The sequence below is a fragment of the Pristiophorus japonicus genome, chromosome 1 (genome assembly GCF_044704955.1).
Source record: "Pristiophorus japonicus isolate sPriJap1 chromosome 1, sPriJap1.hap1, whole genome shotgun sequence".
NCBI classification, from domain to species: Eukaryota; Metazoa; Chordata; class Chondrichthyes; family Pristiophoridae; genus Pristiophorus; species Pristiophorus japonicus.
Window position 1 is genome coordinate 199,841,039 of NC_091977.1, and position 25,828 is coordinate 199,866,866.

At 46.3% G+C, this 25,828-nt stretch overlaps 1 protein-coding gene across 3 annotated transcripts in view; it reads right to left on the bottom strand.

The window, feature by feature from the left end:
* poc5 (POC5 centriolar protein homolog (Chlamydomonas)) overlaps positions 1-25,828 on the bottom strand; it is a 173,609-nt gene that overhangs the window by 124,692 nt on the left and 23,089 nt on the right. For all 3 annotated transcript variants that reach the window (XM_070886119.1, XM_070886104.1, XM_070886110.1), the window contains exon 4: positions 8,121-8,231. In XM_070886119.1, coding sequence (XP_070742220.1) covers positions 8,121-8,231 — 111 coding nt within the window. The remainder of the gene's footprint in view (positions 1-8,120; positions 8,232-25,828) is intronic.

Below are 25,828 nucleotides of genomic sequence, written 5' to 3' on the forward strand. Positions count from 1 at the left end.
TCATGATGGCTAAGTTGTGTAGCATGCAGTGCACCACAATGAACTCAGACCTGTTGAGGGGAGTATTGCAAACAGCCTCCAGAGTGGTCCTGGCATCAGAAGCGCTACTTGAGCACTCCAATTGTCTGTTCAACGATGTTGCTGCATGGCTCTCATTATAACGATGCTTGGCTTCTACCTGAGGGTTCCAGAGGGGGGGTCATGAGCCAGATGGCGAGGTCGTAACCTTTGTCCCTGAGCATACAACTCTGGCCTTGTAGATGACACTGGAACATGCGCTAGACACTGTTCTCACGCAAGATGAAAGCACCATGGACGCTCCCTGGATATTGGGCATTGACTGCTATGATATGCTGAGTATGGTCGCAGACGATCTGTACGTTCATGGAATGGAATCCCTTTCGGTTTCGGAAAACCTCTGGATTCTCTAAAGCTGCTCGCAGAGGATGTAGTGTGTCACGGGCACCCTGAACCTTGGGGAAAGCCAGCACATCGCCCAAAACCTCAGGCAGTCCCTTGAACGAGGATGACTTGCTTCCACGAGTTCACAAATGTTTCAATGAAGGACCCGATGTTTCCGTCCTGAACTCCAATTGAAGGGTGGAAGATGCTTGCGCGTGGATTTAAAAAAAAACGCGTGGTGACCGTTGCGCATTAGCCACCACACGGGCTTGACAGAGCTCGGCCTTTATCCAATTGCAAGGGTTAACCAGGACGATTGGAGATCTGCTCTGCTGCACAGACCAAGTACACACACATATCGCAGTATGGACTGGCCTATGCTGCCCCTGGGCTCTCTGCTCTTCTGGGCCCCGTACCCTCATTCGCCGCTCCTCTGCCACGCACTCTCATTCGCCGCTCCTCCGCCACGTACTCTCATTCGCCGCTCCTCCACCACGAACCCTCATTCGCCGCTCCTCCGCCACGAACCCTCATTCGCCGCCCCTCCGCCACGAACCCTCATTCGTCTCAAGTCCGCCACGAACCCTCATTTGTCTCAAGTCCGCCACAACCTTCCCGCTCCTCCGCTGCACTAGGGGCCTTGCCGATGCTTCTGCCCATGCTCCAAACGGCGACCTGGGTCCTGATGACGTCACCCACCTCAAAGCCGTCGCACATTTGTGTCGGCTCGCGCTGGAAGCTACAGTGGCATGCTCCAGCTCTTATACTCCCGCCCTGCGGTGGTGTCCTCTCGCAGGTCGGGGCGGCCCAACCTACAGCCCTCTCATTATGGGTCTCCTTGGTCATTGGGATGTTTATGAAGTCTATTCTACGTGTGTACAGTGCATTAGTCACCTGGCGAATGCAACAATGTGTAGCGTGCTGCGAGATGGAGCATATGTCCCCCGCTGATGCCTGAAAGGAGCCGGAGGCATAGAAGGCAAGTGCAGTGACCTTCACCTCGACGGGCAGTGCTGTCCTGTTGCCGCTGGTGGGCTGTAGGTCTGCCTGTATGATCTGGCATATCTGTGACCACCTCTTTTTGGAAGCGCAGCCTTCTAATGCACTGTGTTTCAGAGAGCTGCAGGAATGAGCGATGTTCCCTGTAAACTTGTCGGGGGTAAGGCCTCCTCCCCATACGGCTGCGACCTCTTCCATTACACTGACAATGATCAATAAGCCTTCTTCCAGCTCGACGCCCTGTGAATATAGCAGCCAGGATTACTAGCTCCCAACATAGCATGGCCCCCATCTTTTAAAATGTCCTTTAAAACAAACTAGAAACTCACAAACTTCACAATCAAAAGTATGCAGTACCGCAACATTTGTCTTCCAATGCTTTAAAAAAAAAAAATCATAATAACTGTGACTTTCTCCTCAGTTTTCAAGATGGCGTCATTAGCGCCTGGTGCGTCCTGGGTCTGACTGGTTTTTCTTGGGTTTGCGGGCAGACGCTAAATCGGGTGAACTGCTCGTAAGTTCCACACAGGTCGCTAGCGCAGCGATGCATGACGATTTACGTCATCCAAACAGTCAAAACAGAGGCGGGGTGCTAAGTTTGAGCACCGCCGCAAAACCACTGGTGACAATTCCGCCCGGGCGCAAAATCTTGTGTGTCTCGTTTCACCCCCTCCCCCCCCCCCCCCGATGCAAATTTGCCGAAAATCCAGCCCAACTTTGTTTTTACAAGGAGTGGACACCGATGATTCTTGCCATTGCTATCAGGGACAGAAATGACAAACAGGTAGATTAGTTGAGAATGATGGTGGGCAATCAGGAGAGGGAGAGGAAGGAAGAGGAATTGTCGGCTTAATGAACATTCCCATTCTCAACATCCAGGGGAATTCAATATTCAGAAAGAATAGACAGAAAGGAAAAGGAGGTGGGGTAGCATTACTGGTTAAAGAGATTAACGCAGTAGTAAGGAAGGACATTAGCTTGGATGATGTGGAATCTATATGGGTAGATCTGCGAAACACCAAAGGACAGAAAACGTTAGTTGGAGTTGTGTACAGACCATCAAATAGTTGTAGGAAGGTTGGGGACGGCATCAAAACAGGAAATTAGGGACGCGTGCAATAAGGTTACAGCAGTTATCATGGGGGACTTTAATCTACATATTGATTGGGCTAACCAAACTGGTAGCAATACTGTGGAGAGTTGTTCCTGGAGTGTATAAGAGATGGTTTTCTAGACCAATATGTCGAGGAACCAACTAGCGAGCAGGCCACCCTAGACTGGGTCTTGTGTAACGAGAGGGGATTAATTAGCAATCTGGTCGTGCGAGGCCCCTTGGGGAAGAGTGACCATAATATGATAGAATTCTTCATTAAGATGGAGTGACACAATTAATTCAGAGACTCGGGTCCTGAACTTAAAGGAAACTTCGATGGTATGAGACGCGAATTCGCCAGGCTAGACTGGCGAATGATATTTAAAGGGTTGATGGTGGATAGGCAATGGCAGACATTTAAAGATCACATGGATGAACTACAACAATTGTACATCCTGTGTGGCGTAAAAATAAAAAAGGGAAGGTGGCTCAACCGTGACTAACAAGGGAAATTAGGGAAAGTGTTAAATCCAAGGAAGAGGCATATAAATTGGCCAGAAAAAGCAGCAAACCTGAGGACTGGGAGAAATTTAGAATTCAGCAGAGGAAGACTAAGGGTTTAATTAGGAAGGGGAAAATAGAGGATGAGTGTAAGTTTGCAGGGAACAGAAAAACTGACTGCAAAAGCTTCTATAGATGTGTGAAGAGAAAAAGATTAGTGAAGACTAATGTAGATCCCTTGTAGTCAGAATCAGGTGAATTTATAATGGGGAACAAAGAAATGGCAGACCAGTTGGAACAGATACTTTTGTTCTGTCTTCACTAAGGAAGACACAAATAACCTCCCGAAAATACTAGGGGACCGAGGGTCTAGCGAGAAGGGGGAACTGAGGGAAATCCTTATTAGTCAGGAAATGGTGTTAGGGAAATTGAAGCAATTGAAGGCAGATAAATCCCCAGGGCCTGATAGTCTGCATCCCAGAGTACTTAAGGAAGTGGCCCTAGAAATAGTGGATGCATTGGCGGTCATTTTCCAATTCTATAGATTCTGGATCAGTTCCTATGGATTGGAGGGTAGCTAATGTAACCCCACTTTTTAAAAAAGGAGAGAGAAAACAGGGAATTATAGACCGGTTAGCCCAACATCGGTAGTGGGAGAAATGTTGGAGTCAATTATTAAAGATGTAATAGCAGCACATTTGGAAAGCAGTGACAGGATCGGTCCAAGTCAGCATGGATTTATGAAAGGGAAATCATGCTTGACAAATCTTCTAGAATTTTTTTTTTGAGGATGTAACTAGTAGAGTGGGGATAAGGGAGAACCAGTAGATGTGGTGTATTTGGACTTTCAAAAGGCTTTTGACAAGGTCCCACACAAAAGAGATTAGTGTGCAAAATTAAGGCACATGATATTGGGGGTAATGTATTGACGTGGATAGAGAACTGGTTGGCAGACAGGAAGCAAAGAGTGGGAATAAATGCATCCTTTTCAGAATGGCAGGCAGTGACTAGTGGGGTGCCGCAGGGTTCAGTGCTGGGACCCCAGCTATTTATAATATACATTAGTGATTTAGACAAAGGAATTGAAGGTAATATCTTCAAGTTTGCAGATGACACTAAGCTGGGTGGCAGTGTAAGCTGCGAGGAGGATGCGGAGAGGCTGCAGGGGGACTTGGACAGGTTAGGTGAGTGGGCAAATACATGGCAGATGCAGTATAATGTGGATAAATGTGAAGTTATCCACTTTGGTGGCAAAAACAGGAAGGCAGATTATCTGAATGGTGACAGATTAGTAAAAGGGGAGGCGCAACGAGATCTGGGTGTCATGGTACATCAGTCATTGAAGGTAGGCATGCAGATACAGCAGGCAGTAAAGAAAGCAAATGGCATGCTGGCCTTCAGAGAGGATTTGAGTATAGGAGCATGGAGGTCTTGCTGCAGTTGTACAGGGCCTTGGTGAGACCACACCTGGAGTATTGTGTGCAGTTTTGGTCTCCTAATCTGAGGAAGGACGTGCTTGCTATTGAGGGAGTGCAGCGAAGGTTCACCAGACTGATTCCCGGGATGGCAGGACTGACATATGAAGAAAGACTGGATTGGCTAGGCTTATACTCACTGAAATTTAGAAGACTGAGAGGGATCTCATAGAAACGTATAAAATTATGAAGGGACTGGGCAGGTTAGTTGCAGGAAGAATGTTCCCGATGTTGGGGGAAGTCCAGAACAGGGGGCACAGTCTAAGGATAAGGAGTAAGCCATATAGGACCGAGATAAGGAGAAACTTTTTCACCCAGAGTTGTGAACCTGTGGAACTCTCTGCCACAGAAAGTTGTTGAGTCCAGTTCGTTGGACACATTCAAAAGGGAGTTAGATGTGGCTCTTACGGCTAAAGGGATCAGGGGGTATGGAGAGAAGTCAGGGGTGGGGTACTGAGGTTGAATGATCAGCCATGATCTTATTGAATGGTGGTGCAGGCTCGAAGGGCTGAATGGCCTGCTCCTGCACCTATTTTCTATGTTTCTCAACTAACAGGCATCAATGGTGACGGGAAAAAAAAGGCAAAAACAAACATTTTCCAGGACCCCATTTGAGTAAACAGTTTAAGGAAACTGGCTTGGTAAATTTATTGGAAAGATTTAGGTATAGTGATAAGGAAATTTGATATAAAGCTACAAACCATTAAGAGTTTCATTGACCACTACTAAAATATCAAAGTAAAGATTTGTTTCAAAGTTCTGCAAAGTTCAGAGGTCATCCACTCAGTGCAAGGAAACGGATGCAGGCACCCGCCAGATACAAGATAGCAGTTTCTTAGAACATTTACTATAAGGCTCAAATTTACACAGCTGATTAAGTTGAAGCCATTCGGCCATGGGATTGCAGCGGCGTCAGTGGCTGGTCGGGAGCCGAAGAAAGAACAGCAGCAGCCTTCGAGCTGTGAGGGGGACTGACTGAGGCCATTTGGACAGGGAGAGGCAGCCACATCGACATCTTTATATTCAAGTTTGCAGAATGGGTGCACCACATATTATGCAATGGTTTGCTTCCTCATGCAAGAAATTCTTTGTTCTTGGTGGAAGTTGATCCATTGCAAAGTTGAATTGGCACTTTTATTTCTCCAAACACACAGTCCTTAATTTGCAGGCACCGGTTCTGCAAGTTTAGCAGTGAAAAGCTGAACTCACTGATTTCAGCAGGTGATTTATTCAGCAGTGCTGCTAAAAGCACTCCCTCACACACAGAAATATCAAGAAAATTAAAATTCAAGCCTTTGCAGTGGTCCAAGAAACAAATTTTCACTTTTTCTGCACTACTTTTAAAAATGGCCGAGTGCCAATGTTTACTTCAGACTGCGCATGCGCGAACGCTCTAATGCGCACGCGCAGGGTTGCCGGCACCAAGAAGCCTCATTTCAATTGTACCCGCCCCCTCCTACTTACAAAATCGGCGCGAGTGGTAGGCTCCGCCCCCTGTGCGCCACGCCAAGCAGACATTGAGCTCCAAGGAGTTCGAGAATACCGCACTTTTTTTCCGGCGCGAAAAACAGGCGCCCAGCTCTGAGATGCGCCTTTTTCGCCGCGTGTGGAAACTTGGGGCCATAGATTGTAAATAGTTGAGGCCAGAGCACCGATCCCTGTGGCCCCCCACTAGTTACCGTTTGCCAACTGGAAAATGACCCATTTATTCCGACTTTGTTTTCTGTTAGCCAATCCTCTATTCATGCTAATTTCATACCCCTAACCCAGTGAGCTCTTATCTTGTGCAGTAACCTTTTCTGTGGCACCTTATCAAAAAGCTTCTGGAAATCCAAATACACCACTTTCACTGGTTCCCCCTTATCTACCCTGCTTGTTACATCCTCAAAGAACTCCAGCAAATTTGTCAAACATGATTTCTGGTTGCAGTACTGAGGGAGTGCTGTATTGCTGGAAGAACTGTCCTTGGGATAAGATGCTAAACCAATGTGAAAATGCTACATGTTCAAAATCCTATGACAATTTGGAAAGATGCCGGGACTTTTGCAATGTTCAGGCCAACACTGCTCCCTCAATATCAAAAAAAACACACACACAGATCAACTGGTCATTCATCTCAGTGCTGCATGTAGGTTCGTGCGCGCACAGAATGATGATGTTCGCTTAAATAACCATCACTGCACTCCAAAAGGGCTGCGAGACATTGACATGATAAAGTGTTAGATAAATAAAAGTACTAATCATTCTGACATGTCTACTCTCACTGCTATCTTTATGAGGTTGGCTCTCGAGACCATGAGATCTCACCAATCTTACTCTCCACTTATCCAGCCTGTAGCAGCATGAATGCAGAATAAATAAAACAAACACTTAAAAACTAATGTGGTGACAAATTACTTTGGAACAACATGTCTACGTAGAGATCTAGTATTTAGCTAACAGCTATACAAAAGCGTTTGAAACCTCACATTTGATCAAGTTTCTACCAGGCATTTAGGGACTACAAAACATCTGCACAATAGCAAGCGACAAGCTTCAGAATATTTAAATGATCAGTTTGTGATAAAAATTACTTTCAGGTATTGTTGTAATAAACATAATCTGAAATGTGACTATATATATATATATTTTTTTTAAATAGAAAAGTCCCGTAGCAACCAAAATCATTTAAAAGGTCTGCTGTATATAGTCCACGTCTCTAAGCCATATAGGAGGGTGGGTATCATTACTGTCCTGTAGACCATGAGCTTGGTGCCGGGTTTGAGGTCCTGGTCTTCAAACACTCTCTTCCTCAGGCGACGCAGAGACGTGGACTATATACACAACAGACACCTCAAACGCTGGAGAAGTACAACCAGCGCTGCCTCCGCAAGATCCTGCAAATCCATTGGCAGGACAGACGCACCAATGCCCCCAGCATCAAAGCATTGACCACGCTCGTTCAGCTCTGTTGGACGGGCCACATCGTCCGCATGCCCGACACGAGACTCCAAAAGCAAGTCCTCAATGTGGAGCTTCAACACAGCAAGCGAGCCCCAGGTGGGCAGTGAAAACGCTTCAAGGACACCCTCAAAGCCTCCTTGACAAAGTGCAACATCCCCACTGACTCCTGGGAATCCCTGGCCCAAGACCACCCAAAGCGGGGAAGAGCATCCGGGAGGGCGCCGAGCACCTCGAGTCCCATCGCCAAGAACAAGCAGAAAACAAGTGTAAACAGCGGAAGGAGCGTGAGTCAACCCAGGCGCCCCATCCACCCTTTCCTTCAACCACTGTCTGCCCCATCTGCGACAGAGACTGTAGGTCCCTCATTGAACTTCTCAGTCACCTGAGAACTCAGAGTGGAAGGAAGTCATCCTCGACTCCGAGGGACTGCCTATTACGATGACTAAAAGGTCACAGGTTTTACCACAGCCTTCATTAAGAGTGTAAAACTAGTTTCAATTCCCACTGTCCCAAAGTTAACGACGTTGGTGCAAACATCAGTTTAAGTACTATTATTAAATCAGAACTGCACCTTACAGAATCATATAGCACAGCAGGCCGTTCGGTCCATCAAGTTGGTGCAGGCTCTTTGAAAGAGTTATACAATTAGTCCCACTCCCCTGCTCTTGCCTCACAGCCCTGCAACATTTTCCTTTTCAAGTATATACCTTCTGGTGACTTTTCTATTGTTGCTGAATCAGGTTTGTCAGGGGCCGTTGTTGTGTCTGCAGTCTGCTGTCTTACAGTGCTTTCACGTTTCGTCTCTTCTGAAGTCATGCCTGTTTGAACATCAATTCATCAGTTAATTCTCATTGATAATTTTCACTCTCCAGCCTCCACTTTGGTAAGAAAAATGATTCTAGAATCAATGAATGCAACACGTATAATATAACAAAAAAGCGCCTTTAAAAAAAACAGAACACAATAGTGGAGCCCAAGATCCTCAGAAATATGATGCCCTTTCCGTAGTAATCATTCCTTATATACAGCCAAACCCATCATATACTAATGTGCAAGCACACCGCAGTGCAGCAAATAAAACATATGGGGGCCGAAATTGCTCCTCTTTTTAAGCCCTGTTACCACCGCATATCGGCGGCCACGCTGCGGAGTGGAGCGACGTGGCCACTGATAGCCAATAGCCAAGTTTTCCCAGTGATGCCGATCCGTGGTAAGCGCGTCATCACCAATCTCACTCCCTCCCCCCACCCCATCCTCCGACATTCCCCTTTGAAAATGTTCAGCCTGCCTGGCAGTGCCAAAACCTGTTTTTTCCCCCGGTGGTCCAGTGAGACTGTGGCCGCCTGCAACGGTGGTGCAGCTTCCTTTAAAGGGGAGGATGTACTGCCGCTGCCGCCATGTTTTTTTTGGTCGGCCAAGTGTTATGTCCCCGGGTTCAGCCAGGCCACCAACAGGCAGCCTGGCACCCCAGCGGGCTGAAGTTTTAAAATCGCAGCGGCTCTCCCCTTTAAGTGAAGGGTAGAGCTGTGGTGACGCGGCGCTGTGATGACACACTGCACCGCCCCCAACTTCCGCCCCTCAGGTGTTGCCACCGCCCCGTATCCGCCCCTCAAGTGTCGTCATCGCCCCCATTTAGAGCGACTGACGGATCCAAGGACTAAAAAACAACAAAGAGTGGAAGGTCGCTCAAGAGACGACCTGAACCGCAGCTGTGGTAAAAACCAAACAGAATGCGATTTCTACCCCATGTTTTCTTAATTCTCTGAATTAGGCACTATTTATTTTTACTATGACATCTTTCCCAACTCCGTTTTTACAAAATTGTATTCAACAAGGGGAATGAGCTTAGTGATGGGAAATGGATAATTTTCCCATTTTAGGCATCAACCACATTCAGGGAGGTTAAATGCAGGGTCATGCCCTTTCCACTCAACCCAATAATACCCAGTTTGGGCTAGATTCTAAACCAAGGTGCAAAGCTGAAAAGCCTGTGCTCACTCACTGTCACTCAATCAAAAGTACAAATCAAATAAGTGAATTAATTTGCATACTCATTGGCAACAGTCATGTAACATAGAAACATAGAAAATAGGTGCAGTAGGCCATTCGGCCCTTCGAGCCCACATCACCATTCAATAAGATCATGGCTGATCATTCCCTCAGTATCCCGTTCCTGCTTTCTCTCCATACCCCTTGATCCCTTTAGCCGTAAGGGTCATATCTAACTCCCTCTTGAATATATCCAATGAACTGGCATCAACTCTGCGGCAGGGAATTCCACAGGTTAACAACTCTGAAGAAGTTTCTCCTCGTCTCAGTCCTAAATGGCCTATCCCTTATCCCAAGACGGTGTCCCCTGGTTCTGGACTTTCCCAACATCGGGAACATTCTTCCTGCATCTAACCTGTCCAGTCCTGTCAGAATCTTATACTTTTCTGTGAGATTCCCTCTCATCCTTCTATACTCCAGTGAATAAAGGCCCAGTCGATCCAGTCTCTCCTCATATGTCAGTCCAGCCATCACTGGAATCAGCTTGGTGAAACTTCGCTGTACTCCCTCAATAGCAAGAACGTCCTTCCTCAGATTAGGAGACCAAAACTGAATACAATATTCCAGGTGAGGTCTCACCAAGGCCCTGTACAACTGCAGGAAGACTTCCCTGCTCCTATACTCAAATCCCCTAGCTATGAAGGCCAACATACTATTTGCCTTCTTCACTGCCTGCTGTACCTGCATGCCAACTTTCAATGACTGATGAACCATGACACCCAGGTCTCATTGCACCTCCCCTTTTCCTAATCTGCCGCCATTCAGATAATATTCTGCCTTCGTGTTTTTGCCCCCAAAATGGATAACCTCACATTTATCCACATTATACTGCATCTGCCATGCATTTGCCCAATCACCTAACCTGTCCAAGTCACCCTGCAGCCTCTTAGCATCCTCCTCACAGCTCACACCGTCACCCAGTTTAGTGTCATCTGAAAACTTGGAGATATTACACTCAATTCCTTCATCTAAATCATTAATGCATATTGTAAAGAGCTGGGGTCCCAGCACTGAGCCCTGCGGCACTCCACTAGTCACTCCCTGCCATTCTGAAAAGGACCCGTTTATCCCGACTCTGCTTCCTGTCTGCCAACCAGTTCTCTATCCACGTCAGTACATTACCCCCAATACCATGTGCTTTGATTTTGCACACCAATCGCGTGTGGGACCTTGTCAAAAGCCTTTTGAAAGTCCAAATACACCACATCCACTGGTTCTCCCTTGTCCACTCTGCTAGTTACACTCTCAAAAAATTCCAGAAGATTCGTCAAGCATGATTTCCCTTTCAGAAATCCATGCTGACTTGGACCGACTGTCACTACTTTCCCATCCTTAATGTTGGAATCAAACATTTTCCCCACAACTGATGTCAGGCTAACCGGTCTATAATTATCCTTTTTCTCTCTCCCTCCTTTTTTAAAAAGTGGTGTTACATTAGCTACCCTCCAGTCCATGGGAACTGATCCAGAGTTGATAAGACCGTTGGAAAATGATCACCAATGGATCCATTATTTCTAGGGCCACTTCCTCAAGTACTCTGGGATGCAGACCATCAGGCCCCGTGGATTTATCGGCCTTCAATCCCATCAATTTCCCCAACATAATTTCCCATCTAATAAGGATATCCTTCAGTTCCTCCTCCTCACTAGAACCTTGGTCCCCTAGTACATCCGGAAGGTTACTTGTGCCTTCCTTCGTGAAGACAGAACCGAAGTATTTGCTCAATTGGTCTGCCATTTATTTGTTCCCCATTATAAATACACCTGAATCTAACTGCAAGGGACCTACATTTGTCTTCCCTAATCTTTTTCTCTTCACATATCTATAGAAGCTTTTGCAGTCAGTTTTCATGTTCCCGGCAGGTGGCTTGACCCATCCACTTCCACGGAGGTGTGTGGGGGACCTGACCCATCCACCTCCATGGCACGAACCTGGTATTGCAGTACTTCCAGGAGCGGTGCAGTGGCTCTAGGCCTTTTGGCTAGGAGCATTGGCGCAGAGTGATCCTTGGCGTGTGCAAGGTGACCTCTGGCGTTTGTGATTTGACAAAGAATTGGAACGATTGGCTACGAATTTAAAAAAAAAGCTTCCTCTCATACTCTATTTCCCCCCGCTTAATTAAACCCTTCGTCCTCCTCTGCTGAATTCTAAATTTCTCCTAGTCCTCAGGTTTGCTGCTTTTTCTGGCCAATTTATATGCCTCTTCCTTGGATTTACCACAATCCTTAATTTCCCTTGTTAGCCACAGTTGAGCCACCTTCTCCATTTTATTTTTATTCCAGACAGGGATGTACAATTGTTGAAATGCATCCATGTGATCTTTAAATGTTTGCCATTGCCTATCCACCGTCAACCCTTAAAGTATCATTTGCCAGTCTATTCTAGCCAATTCACGCCTCATACCGTCGAAGTTACCTTTCCTAAGTTCAGGACCCTAGTCTCTGAATTAACTGTCACTCTCCATCTTAATAAAGAATTCTACCATATTATGTTCACTCTTCCCCAAGGGACCTAGCACAACAAGATTGCCAATTAATCCCTTCTCATTAGACATCACCCAGTCTAGGATGGCCAGCTCTCTGGTTGGTTCCTCGACATATTGATCTAGAAAACCATCCCTAATACACTCCAGGAAATCATCCTCCACCGCATTGCTACCAGTTTGGTTAGCCCAATCAATATGTAGATTAAAGTCACCCATAATAACTGCTGTACCTTTATTGCACACATGTAGGGTTATACAGTGTCTGTAATCACCCATATAATTTCAGATTTTTAATCATTTTTTTATTTTTCACATCTTTTAAAACTAAATTAATTCAGACAAATGCTACAGGCTGCAGCATTAGAAAATGTGCATTAAAACCAGATAATCTAGGATGACCTGGGACATTATGCAAGGTCGTCGTCTTGTCTCAGGTTACCAAATATTTACACCCATTATGAGTAGAATGATTCTATTCATGGAGGGCATGGCATATGCCCGTGAAAGATTTACACCTGGCAGAGATGATAAACAGTTTGGTTGACAGGACTGCTGGCAAAGTTCTGCCTTGGAATGGCACCAACCCTCTGCTTTCTAGGGCCAGAACAAACAGAGATATGGGCAGTGAGCTCTTGGCCTGAATCTAAAAATGCAGGGGGTCAGTTTTTGCAGTTAGAAGTAGCCTGAAAAAATGGTAATGGCATAATTAAGTAAGCCAGTCCACGACAGGGAGAGGGCATATGGTTTATTATTTTCCCTCATTTCCAAGGAGAGGATCGATTGAGCTAAATAAAGTATAATTTGCTTTAACTGTTACTCTATGGTCCCAAGTTTCCACATGATTTGCTCCTGATTTTTAGGAGCAACTGGTGTAGAACGGAGTATCTTAGAAATCGGAATTCTCCACATTTAGTTTTCTGCAGTTCTAGTCAGGTAGAACAGTTTCACTTTGGAACAGAATTTTTTTTCAAAAGGGGGCGTGTCCGGCCACTTACACCTGATTTGAAAGTTTCCAGTGAAAACATACTCCAAACTAACTTAGAATGGAGCAAGTGAAGATTTTTGTACGCTTGAAAAAACCTTGTCTACACTTTAAAAAAATCAGGCGCAGGTTACAAATTAGGCGTAGGGAACGAGGTGGGGGGGGAACGGAAGTCATTAAATTCTACAATCAATCCTTAGTTATACTTATACAAATATTATACAAATAAATACAACCTGAATAAAAATTTATAAGCAAAGAAAAGATTAAATAAACCATGTTCCTACCTGTGTGAAAGTGCTTCAGGCAGGCCTTTCAGGCATCAGTGTCTCTCGACGGCAAGGGCAGGCAGCAAGTTGCCTTCAAGCTGAGCTGCGGTGCTTGAGGCAGGCCTACATTCCCCGCGAAGATGTAGCACCCGGACGGATTTGAGGCCATTCGGTCATGGGATTGCAGCGGCGTCAGTGGCTGGTCAGAAGCAGCAGCAGCCTTCGAGCTGTGAGGGGGACTTATACATGGCCTTTTTTGATCTTACAAAGGCCTTTGACACAGTCAACCGTGAGGGTCTATGGAGCATCCTCCTCCGTTTCGGATGTCCCCAAAAGTTTGTCAACATCCTTCGCCTGTTTATGATGACATGCAGGCTGTGATCCATTACAGACCCAATCCACATCCAGACCGGGGTCAAACAGGGCTGCGTTATCGCTCCAACCCTCTTCTCAATCTTCCTCGCCACCATGCTCCACCTCACAAATCAACAAGCTCCCCGCTGGAGTGGAACTAAACTACAGAACCAGTGGGAAAGCTGTTTAACCTACGCCGCCTCCAGGCCAGGTCCAAGATCACCTCAACTTCTGTCATTGAGCTGAAGTATGCGGACGATGCATGCGTCTGTGCACATTCAGAGGCTGAACTCCAAGATAGTCAATGTATTCACTGAGGCATATGAAAGCATGGGCCTTACGCTTAACATCTGTAAGACAAAAAGGTCCTTCATCAGCCTGTCATCGCCGCACAGCACTGCCCTCCAATCATCAAGATCCACTGCACAGCCCTGGACAATGTGGACCATTTCCCATATCTCGGGAGCCTCTTATCAAGAAAGGCAGACATTGCTGCGGAGATTCAGCATCGCCTCCAGTGCGCTAGCGCAGCCTTCAGCCGCCTGCGGAAGAGAGTATTTGAAGACCAGACCCTCAAATCTACCACCAAACTCATGGTCTACAGGGCTGTAGTAATACCCGACCTCCTGTATGGGTCTGAGGCATGGACGATGTACAGAAGACACCTCAAGTCGCTGGAGATATATCACCAATGATGTCTCCGCAAGATCCTGCAAATCTCCTGGGAGGACAAGCGCATCAACATCAGTATCCTCGACCAGGCTAACATCCCCAGTATTGAAGCACTGACCACACTCGATCAGTTTCGCTGGGCAGGCCACATAGTACGCATATGTCAGATACGAGACTCCTAAGCAAATGCTTTATGCGGAGCTCCTTCATGGTAAACGAGCCAAAGGAGGACAGCGGAAACGTTAAGGACACCCTCAAAGCCTCCCTGGTAAAATGCGACATCACCACTGACACCTGGGAGACCCTGGCCGCAGACCGCCCGAGGTGGAGAAAGTCCATTTGGGACGGTGTTGAGCTCTGAGTCTCGACGCAAGGAGCAAGAAGAGGCCAGGCGCAGGCAGCGAAAGGAACGCGCGGCAAACCAACCCTACCGACCCCTTCCCCTGACGAATGTCTGTCCCACCTGTAACAGGGTTTGTGGCTCTCATATCGTACTGTTCAGCTATCAAAGAACTCACTTTGGGAGTGGAAGCAAGACCTCCTTGATTCCGAGGGATTGCCTATGATGGATGATGAATACATTGACTATATCCTGGAGTTCAGCCTCAGAAATGTGCACAGACGCAGGCATCGTCCGCATACCGCAGCTCACCGACAGAGGCTGGGGTGATCTTGGACTTGGCCTGGAGGCGGCATAAGTTAAACAGCTTCCCACTGGTTCTGTAGTTTAGCTCCACTCCAGCAGGGAGCTTGTCGATTGCGAGGTGAAGCATGGTGGCGAGGAAGAGGGTTGGAGTGATAACGCAGCCCTGATTGACCCCGGTCCGGACGTGGATTGGGTCTGTAATGGATCCGTTGGTAAGGATCACATACTGCAGGTCATCGTGAAGCAGGCAAACGATGTGGACAAACTTTTGGGGGCATCCGAAACGGAGGACGCCACGCCATCGACCCTCACGGTTGTCAGTGTCAAAGGCCTTTGTAAGATCGAAGGCGGCCATGTATAAGGGCTGGTGCTGCTCCCTGCATTTTTCTTGCAACTGTCGCGCTGCAAAGATCATGTCTGTTGTGCCCCGTAGGGGACGAAATCCGCATTGTGATTCCGGGAGGAGCTCCTCGGCCATAGGGAGAAGACGATTGAGGAGAACTCGAGCGACAACTTTCCCAGCGGCTGATATCAGTGAGATTCCCCTGTAGTTGCGGCAGTCGGACTTGTCCCCTTTTTAAAAAATGGTCACAATCACTGCATCGCTCAGATCTCCTGGCATGCTCTCCTCTCTCCAGATGAGAGATGAGGTCATGTATCCGTGCCAACAGCATCTCAGCAGGGATTCCATCCACACCAGTAGCCTTGTTATTCTCGAGCTGTTTTATGGCTTTGCCAACCGTGCAACATAGGAGTTTCACTGAGTTGGTGGCGGGTCGCATGCTGCGGGATGGAGTCGAGAACACTCGAGTCAAAGGCAGAGTCTCGATTAAGGAGATTTTCAAAGTGCTCCTTCCATCGGGCCCCCGCCAGTCTTGGTGTCCTTGATGAATGATTCCCCGTTCTTGGCCAGGAATGAGGTTGGGCCTTGGGAGTTTGGACCGTAGGTGGCCTTGACTGCAGCGAAGAATCCTCGCATATCGTGGCTGTCGGCCAGTTGTTGTATCTCCTGTGCTTTCTCCATCCACCACCTGTCCTTTAGGTCCCGGGTTTTTTGTTGGACTTGAGCCTTGAGCCGTCTGTAATGTTGTTTTGTAGCTCCCGAGTTGGGTTGTTGCTTGAGGCTCAAAAATGCTTTGCGCTTGCAATCTATTAGTTCTTCAATCTCCTGATCATTTTCATCAAACCAGTTCTGATGTTTTCTGGTTGAGTGACTCTTCACAGGCACTGGTTAGAGAGGCCTGGAGGGCAGACCAAACGCTGTGGGGATTCAGTATCTCGGTCATCAAGGCATGCCAGATTGGCTGTGAGGCACTGGCTGTATAGGGCTCTCTTAGCCTAGTCTCTAAATGCCCCGACATCAACTTTTTTGCGGAACTGCTTCTGCTGTCCCCTCTGCTTTGGGGCTATGTTAATATTGATGATGGATCGGATTAGGCGATGGTCCGTCCAGCAGTCGTCAGCTCCTGTCATGGCGTGGGTGATGCGCACATCCTTACGATCCCTGGCTCGGATGATGACATAGTCAAGCAGGTGCCAGTGTTTGAAGTGAGGGTGTTGCCACGATGCCTTGTATTTGTCCCTCTGGCGGAACAGGGTGTTGGTGATGAGTTCATGTTCTAGACATTTTGTCAGGAGTAGGGTACCGCTGGAGTTTGCTTTCCCGACCCCCTCTCGGTCAATCACACCACCCCAGGGGGCTGCGTCTTTGCCGACCCTGGCATTAAAATCATCCAGGAGGATCAATTTGTCGCCCGTGGGGACGCGGGACAAAGATGTCTCAAGGTTGGAATAAAAACCCTTTAGCCTCATCCGTTGCATCGAGTATAGTGGCGTACGCACTGATGAATATGGCACATTGGTTCCGGATAGGGTGATAGCAAGAGTCATGAGGCATTCATTAACCCCACAGGGGGAATCTTTGAGGTGGTCGACCAACTCATTCTTGACGGCAAAGCCGACTCCATGAAGGCGGCGTTCTGCCTCTGGTTTTCCTTTCCAGAAGGTGCTGTACCCTCCACCATGTTCCTTCAACTGGCCTTCCCCTGCCCGCCGGGTCTCGCTTAGGGCAGCGATGTCAATGTCGAAACATCTGAGTTCCCGGGCAACTATGGCGGTGCGGCATTCCGGCCTGTTACTGTTGGGATTGTCCATGAGGGTCCTGACGTTCCAGGTCCCGAAATTCATAATGACGAAGTGGAAGATGCCTGTGTGTGAATTCTTTTAACGTGGGGTGGCCGCTGCACACTGGCAACCACACGGGCTTAGCTGAACAAGGTCTTGGTCCAGTGGCAAGGGTGTCCAAGACCACTGGACACCAGACACAGCTCTATAAGCCTAATTGCCTACGGTGAAGTGTTGGCCACAAACTCGGCGCCGAGTAGCGCCATTGATGGTGGATGGCCCGAGGCTTGGCTGGAAGGCAGGCTTTAGGAAGGTGACTTCCAAAGTTATTTTAAAAGTTAAAAGTTGATAAAAATTCCCAATTTATTTCAAAAGTTTCTAAGAGTTATTAAAAAGTCTAAGATGTAAATCAATAATAGGTTATAAAAGTTTCCCCAGTTTAAAAAGTTTCTAAAAATTGTTAAAAAGTCAAGGATGTAGATCAATAATAGATGTTTAAAAGTATTTCGATGAAAAGTCTAAAATGTAAGTTTTAAAAGTTATCCCAGCTTGTTTAAAAAGTTTAAAAGGTGGATTAAAAGTTGAAAAATTAATTAAAAGTTGGTCAGGAGTTTAAGACGTTGGATTGAACGCCGCCACCTTGGTCCCTTTGGCCGATTCAATGCCGGCCGAGAGTCCCTTCGGCCGGTTGAACGCCGGCCTCAGAGACCCTTAGTCCCTTTGGCCGGTTCAACGTTCCCCCCAAATCTGTCAGCACAATGAACAGCTGATGTGCTACCACAAGGACAGGCGTGGAGTCCTTTCAGCCTGGGATGGGTGCGGGCCAGTGCAGAGTAGATAGAAACGGGCCAGCGTGGGGGTCCTTTCGGCCCGGGACAGAAACGGGCCGGTGCGGGGTCCCTTCGGCCCGGGACAAAAGCGGCCAGCACAGTGTAGCGAATTCCATAGGTTCACAATTCTCTGGGTGAAAAAGTTTCTCCTCGTCTCGATCTTAGGTGGCTTACCCCTTATCCTTCGACTGTGACCACTGTTTCTAGATCTCCCCAACATCAGGAACATTGGACCCAAGTTTCTGCTCCCTGTAAAAACGGCGCACCTCCATGAGATGCGCCGACTATCTAGAATAAAAAGGGCGCCGAATAGTTACTTTGTACTTCTCCGAGCTCGACAGGATGTCTTCGGCCTCGGCATAGCGCAGCACAAGGGGTGGGGGGGGGCGGAGCCAGGTCCCAGCGCTGACAAGAGTGCCGGGACCTCTGCATATGCGCGCTAGAGTGTGCGCGCATGTGCAGTAGCTCCTCGCAGCCCGAATCTCTGCGACGCTGCGTGGGAGGGGCCCGAAGCACGCCGCTCCTAGCCCTGGCCGAATGGGTTCCCCGGGCATTGAAGATGTGTTGAGTTATCGGGACTCGGGCTTCCTAGAAACACCCACATCCAGCATTTTAACATTTTATCTAGAAATAACATCAGCTCAAAATTTTCAATTTATGGAGAGCATATATTCAAGTACATACATTTGAACTTCGTGCTAGTGTTTCATTATCACTGGGATGATGCGATTAACTGGGAGCCCAGAATTCAACGTCTGCCTGAGATGTCTAGGAGGGAAATCACTGGCTTCATTGACAGACCGACTGACAAATCACCCGATGGGAAGTAAGTTGGAGGGAGAACCCACTCACTTGCTGTGGTCGGGAGTTACACAAGCCCATGTTCGGAGTCAGTCTGTGCTCCGTTCAGAAGTTGGGCGCTCAGGCTACGGACGACTGAGCTGGACTCGGGACCCACATTCTCTGACAACCACAGATTTTGGTAAAGTAAGGAGACGACACTTCAAGGCCGCATCCGCGGGGAGTGTATCTAGACTGGGGGAGAAACGCCCTGATTTTATTCCGGACTGGTTGGAATTTTACAATCTGGAAGCACCAAATTAATAAACACCTAAATTAATAAGAGTCTAGGTACAAAATACGCCAATTCCGGTGCGTGCTCCAGTCGGCAAGGTAGGACTTCTAATTTTTATTACTTGATTTAATGTTCATTTATTGTTATCTAAAAATTATGATGGTTTCTATGCATCTTTATGGTTAAAAGTGAAGTGTTTAATGCTTTGTAAAATCCCCGAACTTCCCTTTCATCGCCCCCCCCCAATCTCTTGTTCCCTACGCCTAATTTATAAAGTGTAGACAAGGTTTATCTGAGCGTACAAAAATCTACACTTACTCTATTCTATGTTAGCTTGGAGCAAGTTTTCACTGCCTAAACTTGCAAAACAGGTGTAAGTGGTGGGACACAACACCTTTTGGAAAAAAAAAGTTTGAAAATGAAACTATTATAACTCACGAGAATTGGAGCAAACTAAATGCCGAGAATTGCAATTTCTAAGATACTTCATACTAAACTAGTTGCTCAAAAAAAATAGGAGCAACTTGAGCCCATTCTTCCTGCATCTAACCTGTCCAATTTTATATGCTTCGATGAGATCCCCTCTCATTCTTCTAAATTCCATTGAATATAAGCCTGGTCGATCCAGTCTTTCTTCCTATGTCAGTCCTGCCATCCCAGGAATGAGTCTGGTGAACCTTCGCTGCACTCCCTCAATAGCAAGAATGTCCTACCTCAGATTAGGAGACCAAAACTGCACACAATATTCCAGATGAAGCCTCACCAAGGCCCTGTACAACTGCAGCAAGACCTCCCTGCTCCTATACTCAAATCCTCTCGCTATGAAGGCCAACATGCCATTTGCTTTCTTTACTGCCTGCTGGACCTGCACGCCTACTTTCAATGACTGATGTACCATGACACCCAGGTCTCGTTGCACCTCCTCTTTTACTAATCTGTCACCATTCAGATGATAATCTGCCTCCCTGTTTTTGCCACCAAAGTGGATAACCTCACACTTAGCCACATTATACTGCATCTGCCATGCATTTGCCCACTCACCCTGTAGCCTCTTAGCATCCTCCTCACAGCTCACACTGCCATCCAGCTTAGTGTCATCTTCAAACTTGGAGATATTACATTCAATTCCTTCATCTAAATCATTGATGTATATTGTAAAGAGCTGGGGTCCCAGCACTGAACCTTGCGGTACTCCACTAGTCACTGCCTACCATTCTGAAAAGGATCCATTTATTCCCACTCTTTGCTTCCTGTCTGCCAACCAGTTCTCTATCCATTTCAATACATTATCCCCAATACCATGTGCCTTAATTTTGCACATTAATCTCTTGTGTGGGACCTTGTCAAAAGTCTTTTGAAAGTCCAAATACACATCTACTGGTTCTCCCTTGTCCACTCTACGGGCCCAAGTTTCCACAGGATAAAAAACGGGCGCCCCTCCGAGCTGGGCGCCCGTTTTTCGCGCCTAAAAAAAACCTCGCAATTCTGGAGCATTCTGCAGCTCCTTGTCTGCCTGGCGCAGCGCCCAGGGGGGTGGAGCCTACACTCGCGCCGATTTTGTAAGTGGGAGGGGGCGGGTATTATTTAAATTAGTTTTTTTTCCTGCCGGCAACGCTGCGCGTGCGCGTTGGAGCGTTCGCGCATGCTCAGTGTGAAAAAAACATTGGCACTCGGCCATTTTTGTAGTTCTTTGTAGCTGTTTAATTTTTGAACATTTTTTTAATAAAAGCACATTAGCACTTGCAGCCTTCTCACTGTCTCCTTCCCCCCTCCCCCGCGGGAACGAAACGGCTGTTCCCTTCCCCTTCCCCCCCCCCCCCCCCCACGGGAACGAAGCGGCTGTTTAATCCCCCCCCCTCCCCTCCGCGGGAATGAAGCGGCTGTTCCCTTCACCCCCCTCCCCTCCACGGGAACGAAGCGGCTGTTCCCTTCTTCCCACCCCCCCGCGGGAACGAACACCTGCAGAATTCTCTGTGCCTGAAGCACTTTCACAGGTAGGAAGATGGTTTATTTAATCTTTTCTTTGCTTATAAATGTTTATTCAGGTTGGATTTATTTGTATAATATTTGTATAAATATAAATAAGAATTTATTGTAGAATTTAATGACTTCCCCTCCCCCCCCCCACCTCGTTCTGGACGCCTAATTTGTAACCTGCGCCTGATTTTTTAATGTGTAGAACAGGTTTTTTCAGTTCTACAAAAATCTTCACTTGCTCCATTCTACTTTAGTTTGGAGTACGTTTTCACTGTGGAAACTTTCAAATCAGGCGTCAGTGGCCGGACACGCCCCCTTTTGAAGAAAAAATTCTGTTCCAAAGTAGAACTGTTCTACCTGACTTGAACTGTAGAAAAAAAAATGTGGAGAATTGCGATTTCTAAGATAGTCCGTTCTCCACCAGTTGCTCCTAAAAATCAGACGCAAATCATGTGGAAACTTGGGCCCTACGAGTTACATCCTCAAAAAATTCTAGAAGATTTGTCCAGCATGATTTCCCTTTCATAAATCCATGCTGACTTGGACTGATCCCGTCACTGCTTTCCAAATGCGCTGCTATTACATCTTTAAATGATTCCAGCATTTTCCCCACTACCGTTGTCAGGCTAACCGGTCTATAATTCCGTGTTTTCTCTCTCCCTCCTTTTTTTAAAAAAAAGTGGGGTTACATTAGCTACCCTCCAATCCATAGGAACTGGTCCAGAGTCCATGGAATGTTGGAAAATGACCACCAATGCATCTACTATTTCTAGGGCCACTTCCTTAAGTACTCTGGGATGCAGACTATCAGGCCCTGGGGATTTATCAGCCTTCAATCCCATCAATTTCCCTAACACGATTTCCTGACAAGTAAGGATTTCCCTCAGTTCCCCCCTCTCGCTAGACCCTCTGTCCTCTAGTATTTTCGGGAGGTTATTCGTGTCTTCCTTAATGAAGACATTTCCTTGTTCCCCATTATGAATTCACTTGATTCTGACTGCAAGGGACCTCAATTAGTCTTCACTAATCTTTTTCTCTTCACATATTTATAGAATCTTTTGTAGTCAGTTTTTAGGTTCCCTGCAAGCTTACTCTCATACTCTATTTTCCCCTTCCTAATTAAACCCTTAGTCCTCCTCTGCTGAATTCTAAATTTCTCCCAGTCCTAAGGTTTCCTGCTTTTTCTGGCCAATTTATATGACTCTTCCTTGGATTTAACACTATCCCTAATTTCCCTTGTTAGCCACGGTTGAGTCACCTTCCCAGTTTTATTTTTACACCAGACAGGGATGTGCAATTGTTGTAGTTCATCCATGTGATCTTTAAATGGCTGCCATTGCCTATCTACGGTCAACCCTTTAAAGTATCATTCGCCAGTCTACCCTAGCCAATTCACATCTCATACCATCGAAATTACCTTTCTTTAAGTTCAGGACCCTAGTCTCTGAATTAACTGCGTTACTTTCCATCTTAATGAAGAATTCTACCATATTATGGTCACTCTTCCCCAAGTGGCCTCACACGACATGATTGCTAATTAATCTTCTCTCATTACACAAGACCCAGTCTAGGATGGCCTGCTTTCGAGGTGGTTCCTCGACATATTGGTCTAGAAAACCATCCCTTATACACCGCAGGAAATCCTACTCCACAGTATTGCTACCAGCTTGGTTAGCCCAATCTAGATGTAGATTAAAGTCACCCATGATAACTGCTATACCTTTATTGTACATCCAATTTCCTGTGCTACCTGCAATGAATGGATCATTTCAGCCAGAGGTGCTTTGCAAGCTCAAAATGAGTATTCCTTGCTTCTCTATATATCAAAATGTTGTACTGCATGATCATAAAGGAGTTACATAGCAATGATATTCTATCTACCACAATTCCTTATTGGCTTGATACTAAAGAATTTTGTGTACGCAGTTTTAAAATCAAGGAAGATAATTCAGGATGGGTGAAGAGAAGAAGAATTATCTTTTGTTTTGAAAGCGAAGACAATAACTAAATATATAGAGACCATCCGATTAGCAAGCTGGAAAGCAAAGATAGCAAGATGGCCAATATCTATCTATTCAACTATAACTCAATATAAAGATACCATTTTCAGAAAACAAATGACATGAACAGAAACCTTGCAAGCGGGAGTTGGGAAGTGAAATACCTGCAGTAATCTACTGTACAGTACCAACATGTATCAATTATGCAAACAAAAAGTGTTACATCACAATTTCTCCTTGTTTTGTACAGGTTCATAAATTTATTAAACTTATGCTTTAAATATCTTATGACAAGAAAATCTCAGTTAAAAGCTAGTTACAGGTGAGAACAAGGAGAAAGATATCTATAATCATACTTTAAAGATATAGCATATAAAATAGAATTCGTTATCAGGTAGTTTAAAGGAGAAAACAAAAGGATTGATGGAATGAAAGTCTGTGTCATTATGGTTCATTCGTGAAAGTAGCTTGGAAGTCTCAATGCTGAATAAACAACATTAAAGCAGCACATTACTCGGAACTTTGAATAAGCTGTAAATGTATAGGAAATGGGCCCAGTCATGCTGATGGTAGAGTAGGGCTGCAAGCATTAAAGATGACCTTTATGATATACATATCACAAGCGAACTCATTCATATAACAGACTACTTCCTGTGGTGCACATTTAATGCTATTTTAAATGGCAAATATTTATGTAGTTAAAAAGGTAAAATCCATCAGTATCAGGTACCTCATCAGATTATTTATTTACATTTGGCCAAGGGTACCTCCTGTAGATATAGTCTTCATTCTATGAAAGAAGTTCAACCTCATAGTCCATCATCTAATGCAGGGGAAAAATCCTCGATAAAATTGTGCATAATTTTTGTCTGTCTGACCCATACTGGAGTCTCTAACTGGGGAGGAGGGATTTAGATAGCAGCTGTAGCATGCAATTACTTTTCTCCTCATTGCCCAACTTACACAAAGTCTCGCAGGGTGCAAAATGAAGTCAATCAACTCTTGAAAGTGATGAGCATTGAACAAGAATAATAGAAGATTTAGGAGACAGTCAGTATAACTTTCAGGCTTTGCTGGATTTCTTGAACTTGATTATTGCAGTGTTGGGAACTGTAACATAGTGGTTTTGATACTGGACTAGTAATTCAGAGGCCTGGCCTAATGATCCGGATTCAAATCCCACCATGGCTGCTGTGGAATTTAAATTCAGTTAATTAAATAAATCTGGAATAAAAATCTAGCATCAGTGATGGTGACCATTCCTGAAATTACTGGATTGTCTGGTTCACTAATGTCCTGCCTTTAGGGAAGGAAATCTGCCACTCTTACCCGCTCTGTCCTATATGTGACTCCAAATTCACAGCAATGTGGTTTACTGTTAACTCAATTGTATCAAACTGCTAGGAAGATCAGCAAGACTACCGGGCATCGACCTAGGCACCAAACTTGGACACGGCAAAGGCATACCCAGCCCAGAGCTTCTCACGATCATCTGGGGACTTGTGCCAAAATTTGGAGCTGTCCCATAGGCGAGTCATACTGTCAAAACCATAACTTTCAGCCAACGTTTCAGACTCCTCCATCACTAGCCTGGGTCTGTCCTGTCCCACCGGCAGGACAGATCCACCAGAGGTGGTATACAGTCAGTAAGGAGGTCCTCAGAGTCCTCATAAGTGAGGAATGATAAGTGACAAGTAACATTCGCGCCACACAAGTGCCAGGCAATGACCATCTCCAACAAGAGAGTCTAGTCACACTGAGGACACCCTCCACTTTGTGTAGACATTCAACAGGATTACCATCGCCGAATCCCCAACCATCAACATCCGGGGGGGGGGTCACCATTGACCAGAAACTTAACTAGACCAACTACAAATACTGTGGCTACAAGAGCAGGTCAGAGGCTGGGTATTCTGCAGCAAATGACTCACCTACTGACTCCCCACCTATAAGGTACAAATCAGGAGTGTAATGAAATACTCTCAACTTGCCTGGATGAGTGCAGCTTCAACAACACTCAAGAAGCTTGACACCATCCAGGACAAAGAAGTCTGCTTGATTGGCACCAAAGTTCTCCCTAATGTGCGCGTTGATCAGGAGGTTCTGCGCAGGCTGCTCCCCAGCTGTTGCTGCTGGCAAAGGTGCCGCGCAGCAAATTTAAAGGGATCGCGCACGAAAAAAAAATTAGAAACATAGAAAATAGGTGCAGGAGTAGGCCATTCGGCCCTTCTAGCCTGCACCGCCATTCAATGAGTTCATGGCTGAACATGCAACTTCAGTACCCCATTCCTGCTTTCTCACCATACCCCTTGATTCCCCTAGTAGTAACGACTTCATCTAACTCCTTTTTGAATATATTTAGTGAATTGGCCTCAACAACTTTCTGTGGTAGAGAATTCCACAGGTTCACCACTCTCTGGGTGAAGAAATTCCTCCTCATCTCGGTCCTAAATGGCTTCCCCCTTATCCTTAGACTGTGTCCCCTGGTTCTGGACTTCCCCAACATTGGGAACATTCTTCCTGCATCTAACCTGTCTAACCCCGTCAGAACTTTAAACGTTTCTATGAGGTCCCCTCTCATTCTTCTGAACTCCAGTGAATACAAGCCCAGTTGATCCAGTCTTTCTTGATAGGTCAGTCCCGAAGGAACACTGCTTGACACCACATCCACCACCTTAAACATTCACTCCCTCCACTACCGGCACACCGTGCCTGCATGGTGTACCATCTAGAAGATGCACTGCCGCAACTTGCCAAGACTTTGACAGCATCTCCCAAACCCATGACCTCTACCCCCTAGAAGGACAAGGGCAGCAGACGCATGGAAACACCACCATCTGCAAGTCACACACCATCCTGACTCGGAAATATATCACTGTTCCTTCATCGTCGCCGAGTTATAATTCTGGAACTCTCTCCCTAACAGCACTGTGGGAGAACCTTCACCTCAAG